Source organism: Brassica rapa, chromosome A05 (genome assembly GCF_000309985.2).
Source record: "Brassica rapa cultivar Chiifu-401-42 chromosome A05, CAAS_Brap_v3.01, whole genome shotgun sequence".
Lineage (NCBI taxonomy): Eukaryota > Viridiplantae > Streptophyta > Magnoliopsida > Brassicales > Brassicaceae > Brassica > Brassica rapa.
Window position 1 is genome coordinate 6844210 of NC_024799.2, and position 10660 is coordinate 6854869.

The window sequence follows — 10660 nt, forward strand, 5'->3', positions numbered from 1 at the left end:
TGCGCATAATAGAGTTTCTATCTCCGCATGCAGAGGAGTGAGATAAGACCAGACATTCCTCGCCCCCAACAGCCCGTCAAAACCTTCTAAAGTACTGAGCTAACCTTGTCCTCAGAAAGTATCATTCTCCTTCCAAGAACCATATGTGAAGCACCATCTTCCTGAGATCGATGGAAGGGTTGTAGGTTCGACTGGTAATACTCTCCTGTTTTCCTTTAATTTTTTTGGTAATCAAAAGTTAATTTGCAAGGGAGACTATAAAGGGATGTATTCAATCTAAAATTTGAGGTGATTGGATTTTTAATGAGATTTTAGATGATTTTACGGAATTGTAAAAAATAAAATGATTTTTGTTAAACCACTCTAAAATATCACCTAAAACCATGAGATTTAAGTTTTAATTTTTTTTTAACCAAGAAACTCCACTCAAACACTCTAAAATCACTTGAAAACTTTAAAATTCTCCAACTTAAAATATTTTCAATAACTGTAAATTTTAGAGTATTTTATAAAATTTCAAGTTCAATAACACTGAATTTTAAATATTCATGTTTCAATAAAAGTGGATTTGTCATTTGGCACAAATTCACTGTTATCTTTCAATAACAGTGGATTTATCATTTTGACACAAATTCACTGTTATCTTTCAATTGAATACATCCCCTTGGACAAAAGTTTATTAATATCTTACATCCGTAGATTTAAGTTTCGAGTCCAAAAAAAAAGGACAAATTATGCATGATATTGAAGAAAAAATATTTATAAGAGATTTTCATCCTAATGCATTGAGTGCCGTAAAACAAGATTGTTGGCAGCGAAATTTTCTTTTAGAAAATAGGCCGTAAGTTCCTATGCTTTAGCTTTAATTTCTTTTTGCTGTGGATTTTTTTTCTAAGCATTTAATAAAAGCTGTAGAAAAATTGAAACATATTTATTATCTAACTTTTTACTGTATTTTTATAAAAATAAAGCATGATTGCTTTATAAAAATGTTTCAATAATTTTATGTATATAATTTTGACCCTGGTAGATTTTGTTTATACCTCCGCCACTGGATGTAATTATACGAAAACTATTGGTACAAGATTGTAAACCTATAAGGTCATAACTCAAAACAATATAATCAAAAGAAAACTCTAATATCATAAAGATTACATACGTAAATGATCATTCATTCCTCTGTTTTTCTTTTCATAGAAATTTAAAAAAGCAGGAAAAGAAACGTGACTGAACAAAAAAACAAAAATAATTGGGCAATAAAATTATGGCCACGTTTTGTTGATAACATACGTATGACGGAAAGGAAAAAACGACAGAAACAAAAAAAAAAAAACTGGACTTAATGATCCAGTAAAGCTTAATACTTTGCAAGTTTCTTGAAGCACAAGGTACCATGACAACCGTATTGAGGATGATGAGCCCTAACCTGATCAACGGAAGAAATCTCTACAAAGGATCTCAGATACTAGTCAGAGGTGAAGAAAGCAAAAGTCGATCCCACTGGAGATTCTCAACCAAAGTATCCTCAAGAACGCCACAAGCCACTGCTTCTTCTGGAGTGTCTTCAACTACAACAGAACCAAAGGTTAGTGACGACAAGAATCTTTGACATCTTCTGAACCGTCTCTGGTTTTGGGGTTTGAATCTTATTAGACCATCGCAGGGGAGAGAGTTCAATACGACGACGTATGACGACAAAATGTTAGCCAACTATGTTCCTGTCTACGTCATGCTTCAGCTCGGAGTCATAACCAACGACAACGTTCTTGAAAACGCAGAGAAGCTCACGAAACAGCTCAAGAAACTGAAACAGAGTCAAGTCGATGGTGTAATGGTCGATGTATGGTGGGGAATCGTGGAATCAAACGGTCCGAAGCAATACCAATGGAGTGCTTACAGAAACTTGTTCGAGATCGTGCAAAGCTGCGGACTCAAACTACAAGCTATAATGTCGTTTCATAGATGCGGAGGCAACATAGGAGACGATGTTAACATCCCTTTACCGAAATGGGTGCTAGAAATAGGGGAGACGAATCCAGATATCTTCTATACGAACAAGAGTGGTAATAGAAACGAAGAGTGTTTGTCTCTCTCTGTAGATAACTTGTCTTTATTCAGTGGAAGAACAGCTGTTGAGGTATGAAAACTAAAAAAAAAAACTAAATATTGCTTTCTATTGTATAACTGTTCTACCAGAACCAGATCTAGGCACAACCTAATGAAACATTGGTCTCGACTAAAAAACTTTTGGAGATTATATTTCCAAAATATGAAGGAAATTTTTTTATTAAAGTTCTTAGTAAGTATTTATTGTCTCCAAATTCTCAGATCCGGCCTTGCGTGCTATGTTTGTAGATGTACAGAGACTACATGAAGAGCTTTAGAGAGAACATGGAAGATTTTATTAGCTCTGGAGTTATAATAGACATTGAAGTAGGGCTTGGTCCTGCTGGAGAGCTTAGATATCCTTCTTACAGTGAGACTCAAGGATGGATTTTCCCGGGAATCGGAGAGTTTCAAGTAAGAAAATGGAAAGGGGCAGCTCTTAATCTTTTTAGGGTTCGAAAAAAACAGAGCTTTTATAACTTTTTGTTGCTATGTTCTTTCATTTTCACAGTGCTATGACAAGTATTTAAGATCAGATTATGAGGAAGAAGTTACAAGAGTGGGCCATCCGGAATGGAACCTTCCAGAAAATGCAGGCAAGTATAACGATGTTCCAGAAGCAACCGGGTTTTTCGAGGACTCTAGTGGGACTTACCTTGTGGAAGAAGGAAGGTTCTTCTTGTCATGGTACGCAAGAAAGTTAATTCTCCATGGTGATCAGATTCTTGATGAAGCTAATAAAGTTTTTCTTGGATGTAAACTCAAGTTAGCAGCAAAAGTGAGTTTCTATAAGACACAAATTACATTAGAAACATGATCAAGATTTTATGGTTTCTTGATTTTTATTTCTAGGTCTCTGGGATCCATTGGTGGTACAAAACTGAAAGTCATGCAGCAGAACTTACGGCTGGTTATTACAATCTCAAGAACAGAGATGGTTACGCTGCGATTGCGAAAATGATGCGTAGGCATCACGCTATATTGAATTTCACTTGTCTAGAGATGAGGAACACTGAGCAGCCAGCAAAAGCTAAGAGCGGACCTCAAGAACTTGTTCAGCAAGTAAGCAAATTGATCATTGTAACAATATGCTACTGAAACTGATTTTATAAATGGTTGGTTTTTTGAAGGTGTTGAGCTGTGGATGGAGAGAAGGGATTGAAGTTGCTGGCGAAAACGCGCTTCCGAGATTCGATAGAGATGGATACAACCAGGTTATACTAAATGCAAGGCCTAATGGAATTAACCGAGATGGTAAACCGAGGATGTTCGGGTTCACGTATCTCCGGTTATCTGATAGACTTCTCAGCGAACCGAACTTCACAACATTTAAGACATTCGTAAAACGAATGCACGCAAATCAAGTAAGCAATAAAAAAAAAACCTTTTTTAAGAACTGTCTTTGCTTAAAGATTCAATTTAGCATTTTTAATGTTTTGCTTCATAATTTAGGAGTATTGTTCAGAGCCTGAAAGGTACAACCATGAGCTACTTCCATTGGAAAGATCGATAAACGATGAATCATTTGAGAAGTTAATGGAAGAAACAGATCCAGTTGATCCACTTCCATGGCTGGAAGAGACAGACATGAGCATTAGACCCTTTGAGAGTGTACTGTCTCTCTTGAAAAGCACTTTCTTTAGGAACAAGTCCTAGGTTATCGTCTATGGATAAACATGTAATGTCTATGGATAAACATGTAATGTGTACATACATATGTATATGCAAGTAAATAATTAATCTTTAATTATGATGTACATTTGAAGCATTAGTTTCGTATAAACGATACATGTGAACATGTCATTTCTCCACTGCTTAGTGTCAATTTTTTTTTCACTTTTATGTATTTGTATTTTCTAGAATTTAGGGTTTTAAAATTTTCAAAAATACCCGTGACCAAGGAACATAATAGTATCTGAACAGAGAGAGAGCAGTACTGGATTATAAGTTCAGGAACCAAAGCAAAGACAAGATTCCATTAAAACGTCATTATCAATCAGTGCATTGATTCTAACCCCACATGCGACAACAGAGCGTGACATAAAGGGCAAAGCTTTCATATTTTTTCAAAATGACACGACTTTCCAAATTACAAAAGAGACTTCGAAATAAATGAAAACAAATTAAAAATGGGAGGAAAAAAGATTATACTATGTTATTGTTAATAGATATGAAATTGTTACACAGTTACCATTGGAATATATAGTCAAGTACAAGGACCCACCTGTGTTCACCCGTCACTTATCATGGCTTTGTCACTTGGCAGCTTCGTCTTTAGCCGCTGTGGCAGAAACGTAATAAGCGACACAAAAGAGGGCATGTAGAAAACACAAGATCCCTCCAATGGAGAGAAAATGGTGATGTGTGAATCCACAAGAGGATCTTGACTTGTTGTTGGACATCGTCCCAATCACTAAAGCCCCAAATCCAACGGCGAATACGATCCTGTGGTTACCATCGTCCAATCAACACACACCATGTGTCGTTCATTTCGGGTCGACAATTTTTAACACCAAGAATATTGTATTTAGAGTAACTCAAAGAACGTACCAAGTGAGAACGAGACAAGCCATTGAGATTTGCTTTGTGGAAGAAGATCTTTGAAACTCGTCTTGAGAGCAAATACAGAGACAGCCTCCGACCAAATTGATGAGTACATGAGCCATTACCAATACCGCGGCTGCACCTAGACCTAACCTGTACGCGTCCTGGCTTGGCTCTCTGCACTCAAATAGCCAAAGCCTCATGTGCTTCACCTATATTCACACATTTGCAACAAGACCGTCTTTTAGCATGCATGTGCATTTTGGAGTAGGAACTATCATCATCATGATGGAATGCGATACAATATTTAATTTCGAGAGACGATATATATATATATAGAATACCTGATTCTGAGCGACTTCTGCTTGGATTCCGAGGATTGCAGCAGCCACATCTAATCCCACGATGACTAAACAAACAAGAATACCTCCTATCTTTGTCATTTTTAATAACTTGGATTTGGTTTTGTTGGAGATAGTTTGAGAAGGTTAAACTTCAAAATGTGAATCAAGAAGAGGAGATGCTTTCCCTCTGAGGGAGAGAATGTTGTCTGATGTGGGAAATGGGAATGTGTAGTAGAAAAGTCTAATGAGTAATTATCTTTTGTGACCAAATGGGTAGATATATAAAGGAGTGGTAAGTAAAGTTATGAGTGCGTTTGAAAAAAAAGAGAGAAAAGGAGAGAAACTTAAATAACAAAAAGTTAGAAAATGAAACAAAAAGATATTTCTTGTCGGTGACCATGACATGCAACTTTGTTGATAATGTAGTTTATGGGTTGTGTTAGTATAATTCATATTTAATCATCTGAGTATATATAATCTCTATAATATACAAAATCATACACATATTTACCAATATTAGAATTCATATTAGTATACATAACCTCTGCAATAAAAAATATATTTAAAATTTCGGTGAGCTAAGCGATCCGAGTTCGAACAACTTTACATGTGACCATGATTTGGAATTCATTTGAATATTCATTTGACAAAGGGTTCATTAGTAGATTACATCTCTCATTGGAGAATTAGTCTGGATTCTTCCGTAGATTTTTGATACTCTCATATTAATAAAAAATATATTAAAAGTTTAGCATAATGTATCTCCAAATACATTATATCTCCAAGTACTACACTACTCTTGATTGATTTTGGTGAAAATACATAAAAGGTATTTTGCAATTTACATATTTGAGACAAAGTCTTAAAGAAGTTGGAAATTTTCTTAAATAATATATAAAAACATGGATCAATTAATACTTGATTTTAAATTGGAAGTTATATAACTTAAATATTGTGTGAGAACCCAATTCATATATTCCAATGCGATTTACATCATTCTAGTCCAAAATTGATTTATCGTTCTTTGTTCTTGAAGATTTTTAAAGTAATGCTCAAAGAACCAATATTTCAAAAATGTGTATTAGAAATAAAAGTCTGTAAAAACAAATAAAATTTTGTTTTTTGAATAACAAAATTAATAATAATATATAAAAAATGGGTCAGGCAGTTAGGTTGAAAATTTCGTGTAACTTAATATTACAATTCATGGGATCCTATACTACACAAATAAGCTATTTTTTGTTTTAAATTTTAAAGTTATAGCTTGTGGAAATTTTTTTGGGAAAATTAGCTCAATATACTTAAAAGGGTGGGATACCATACAAATGGGAGAAAATAGTAATGATGGAGGGAAGAAAATTGAAGGGATATAGGGTATAGAATGCAAATAGGGAATATTTGGAATGTAGAGAGTACAAATTCTCAATTTTTTTTCGATATTACTGTAATTAGAATCTAGTAGAACTCCCGAAAAATTTTACGAGCACCGAAAGGATTATGTAAAACAATAAATTACCAATAAAGTATATGGAGAAGAAACAGGGAATAGGATTAGCTGGGATATGCATGTGGCTCTTTGGCACCCAAGCCAATAAAGCTTCTTTTTGTCCATATGGGATGGCGAATTTTCTGTAGTTAAACTTATAGGTTTGCTAATTAAGCTTTTCCCAAGTTGATAATAATACAATAGTAGTTATCTTCTTTGATATGTTTATTACGGTTGATCTAATCGGTCCATGAAAATCACATTTAATACTACGGAATAAATTAATTACCATATTGTCTTTAATTACCACATTTTTTTACCTAAAAAAAACAATTGTTTTGAACTAAATAGTCAAATGTACTAGATTACCATGTAAATTGCCCGAATCAATATTTAAATTTAGATTGATCATATAGTAATAATTTTGTTTCCACAGAAAATTAAACAGTAAAAAAAAACAGCTTTACACCATGCTCCCAGGGTCGGCTTAACTTTTTCTTGGGCTCATGGACAATTTTGTTTTTATGAATTATAGATGATAAAAAACATTTATGAGCTTTGTTTGAAAAAAAAAACAATTCGAGACCCATTTTATTACTAATTTTTTTTTCATTTTATTATTAAATTTAATTGTTTTAAGATGCACCCCAGCGGATGCACTGTTCACCTTCCTTCCTGAGCCGGCCCTGCATGCCCCAAATCAATTCTCACCACTAAGCTATCGCTACTTAGTTTTTTTTTACAATTGTAGTTGTAATTGTTGCAATTATTTATTTGGTTACGTCGTAAAAAATGGTTGGATTCTTTGTGTTGGGGAGGAAGAAAAGTAGGGCATAATACAACCCACCAAGCGTGGCCAGTGTCTTCACTTCTCTTATAAAGAATCAAATTTTATCTTCTTTAGATGTATGGCAGCATGGGTTATGAAAATTTTATAGTATATTATAAGTATTTTTCTTATACAATGTTATAAGAAAACATTAAATAGCAAATTGGACGTGCCGAAAGTGAAACTCGCAAAATCAATTCTACATAAATGTCTAAGTATGTGGGGCAGGCATACAAAAACAATCGCAACGTATACAAATACAGGTAAAGTTAAGGAGTGACGTGTTTAACTGAATCAAACCGAGTTTGGAGAATGGAACCACTTCCAAGTTATGGTATGATAATTGGTCCTTAAATGTCTTCTGTCTAATTCTTAATTTCAATGAGAAGCCAAAACCATCCTCGAATTTGTAATTATTAAAATTCCCCAATTTATGTGGTTACCCTTTCAATCTCTTCATCTGCATCGACTACATCGAATTGTCGAGGGATTTCCTAACTCAATTCCTGGCTCATAGAAATATTTTAATTGCCAGTTTTGACTATTTATTGGTCTGTGCCTTCTATAATAATAAAAGAGACTTCTCTCTCACCTCAGCCCTCCACCTCATCATTTAGAATGGCGCAAATTACTCCACGTGGCATCTTCTTTTTCTGCTGTTCTTTTTCTCATCAACCGAAAACTTATGGGCTTACTGATTTGTTGGCATTTAGAGCAAGGCATGGTCTTTGTACGGACTTCAGAGCTATCATTTTGTTCAGGCCCAATATTATTAAGGTATGAATCTAGAAAGCATCGTTTCCCTTCTCTTCAGACGATGCCGCCTATAAAAAAATTTCAGTAACGGCTTGAGGTTCCATTTATATGCTCCTTAACTCCGTGCATTTATGGAAATTAATCAACCTCTCCATCTTCCAATGTAACCAGTTGAAATTCTCTTATAAATCGGCAAACTCCCTGCGATGAACAGCACTGCGAAATCGAGAAGAACGATCTTCAACAATAGTGTATTGATTCATCATGCTTGCCGGGCTCAAGCTGGCTTCTGTTCAAACCTAGCTGATGTCTGTTTGTTGAAAGTCGTGGAGGCTCAGAATGTAAAGAATCTCAGATCCATGGCTAACAAGACATCAATATCAACGGAGACGGAACCCTCTGTTGTTCTTCCACGACGTTCCTCCTGGGGTGGGAACGGCGAAGATCATCTCCAAACTCATCCTTTTATCGGAACCTCTCCGCATTGATATACAGCTGTTATTCATCGACAAAAAAGTAAGGATTCTATTTACTATTCTATATTCTCCCTATTTAAGAATCAAAAACTCTGACTAATTGCATTCACATAGGGCACTCTGATTACAATGCTTTATCTCCCCTTATCGTACTGCTAGTGACGCCAAATATGAAAAGTTCTATTTGGGAGTGATAAGTGAGAGATTCCTGTGAGATTGTGTTTATATCATCTATTAAAACCACAACAAACAAATCTATTTGTGTATACTCGTTTTTATCTTAACTATTTCCAGCAGTGTTATATATATTTCTTAAACTTCCTCTCGAATTCTAACTTGGTGTCTTGTAATGCACAGCACTATAAGTTTGTCAATAGAACTAGAAGTCGAACCAACTCCAGAAGATATAGAAATAGACTTAAGGAGAGGATGAAACTGCAGAAATTAACTTTAGGTACATTGTGTCTTCTTCTTTCTATTTTTTTTATTTTAGTATTTTGGAAAGATAAACAATTTAATATGTTTCCATGTGTTCTACCGTAGATAAAGAACTCCAATATTGTAGCTAACGGCCTTGAAGAACAATGATATTACAAAGATTCTTTGAAGGTAAACTATATATGCAATTTTGGTATTCATTTTATATGTACTCCCAATCATTTCCATTACAATAACTCTAGGTTGATGTCCTTCACGTCAGGTTAAAGATCTTAAATGGTCCTAGACTGAAAGAGCCTAAAGGATTCAAGCTTGAGCTTTTTGTAACTCGAATGCCTATTTTAATATTATCTAATTAATGTTGACCATGAGCTCGCACCGCTTCGACAAGAGCACATATTGTTTCTTTATTTTATTTATATTTGGTATAAAATTACGAGACTAAAAACTGAAACATAGCCTGCTAGCAATGACTAGCATGTTTGATAGGTTCAGTAGTTTTGACTCTGATGTTTTTTTCTTAAACAGGGAACTGCAGCAGAAAATCATTCCAAACAGAAGCTGATTTCACAAAAAAGATTCTTCAGGTTATATTTGCTTCATGTTATATTTGTTTTGTTACATCCATCATCTTTCCGTTGATAGATACAATGTTTTTCTTGTGTGTGCCTGCTCAGGTTGCAGAGTATTAGGGCCCATCAGTGTTAAAAAAACATGACAAAACAAAAATAAGGCCTTAGCAAATACAAAACCAAAACCTGTAGGAGTTAGCATCTGCTTAGTTATATTTTGGCTGTTAACCAGATGTGTTGTAAAGAATCTCTAACTTCTACGGCTGCCTGTCTACTTTTGGTATATTTCTCATATGATCTCCAACTTATGTGCCCACCTTTTGCAGCTCTCTTATTTTTAAATGCATCACTTACAAAATATGCATTTCCGCAAGAAACGCTAAGATTTACTAAATCAAAGACAATTAAGAACATTTCTATTAAAACAACATGACTTTTTAGGAGTCTATCTCCAAACAGCCGCAGAAGGTTTATACTTGGACAAATTAGGAAGGACACAAAGAAAATGGACATGATATTTATGTTGAAAAGACATCAATAAAGTCAATGGCATTAAGCACATGTAAAAAACTTCAGTGTTACTTAACAACACTCACAACAACAAATACCACAGTAACATATCTCCCCAATAACATAAAAAGATGCGACCAATCTTACTATTACAAGCAAATAAAATAAAATATATATTACATATAAAACCCATTCAACAAAATTTTATATTTTATGCTCCAACTATTAGCCATTCAGTTTGCGTATTCAAACAGTATAAACATTGTTCGGCTGCTTTGAAATATTTTAGTCACCTTGCGTTTCTACATAAAATAGCAAATCTCTCATTAACAAAATAGACATCCAATTGCTAAATGCAAAACTGATTCTCAACATCATTGAAATTACCATAATAACGGCTCCACAATTCTGACAAATAGGTACAACATCAGACGATTTCTATTCAGGGGCGGCTATGACATTTTTTTCAATCGGAATCATTAAGAGATTTTATAATTTAGTAAGGTAAAAAATATTTCTTACCATTATAATATAAAAAACCTCTGAATATTCAATCAATATACATTTTTAATTTACCAAACGTCCACCTGCAAACTCAC

The 10660-nt window shown here is 34.3% G+C and overlaps 2 protein-coding genes and 1 long non-coding RNA gene across 4 annotated transcripts; 2 read left to right on the forward strand and 1 right to left on the reverse strand.

The window, feature by feature from the left end:
* Positions 1-1107: 1107 nt before the first annotated feature.
* LOC103867633 (beta-amylase 6) lies at positions 1108-3944 on the forward strand. Of its 2 annotated transcripts, none has more exons than XM_009145717.3 (7): positions 1108-1585; positions 1664-2137; positions 2356-2520; positions 2618-2884; positions 2959-3168; positions 3237-3470; positions 3559-3944. In XM_009145717.3, the coding sequence occupies exons 1-7, from the start codon at positions 1394-1396 to the stop codon at positions 3760-3762; spliced, it is 1746 nt and encodes a 581-aa protein (XP_009143965.1). In that variant the 5' UTR covers positions 1108-1393; the 3' UTR covers positions 3763-3944. The 2 variants fall into 2 exon arrangements, with proteins under 2 accessions (XP_009143965.1, XP_033147636.1); XM_033291745.1 differs by having other exon boundaries at positions 1351-1585; positions 1654-2137.
* Positions 3945-4142: 198 nt separating this feature from the next.
* LOC103867632 lies at positions 4143-7007 on the reverse strand. The gene is made up of 3 exons (XM_009145716.2): positions 4995-7007; positions 4657-4862; positions 4143-4551 (listed from the first exon to the last, which is right to left on the reverse strand). The coding sequence occupies exons 1-3, from the start codon at positions 5091-5093 to the stop codon at positions 4362-4364; spliced, it is 495 nt and encodes a 164-aa protein (XP_009143964.1). The 5' UTR covers positions 5094-7007; the 3' UTR covers positions 4143-4361.
* A 1219-nt stretch (positions 7008-8226) lies between these two features.
* Positions 8227-10185, forward strand: LOC108871988. The gene is made up of 2 exons (XR_004458252.1): positions 8227-9566; positions 9657-10185. It is a non-coding gene; the product is annotated as an uncharacterized LOC108871988 (long non-coding RNA).
* The last annotated feature ends 475 nt before the right edge of the window (positions 10186-10660 follow it).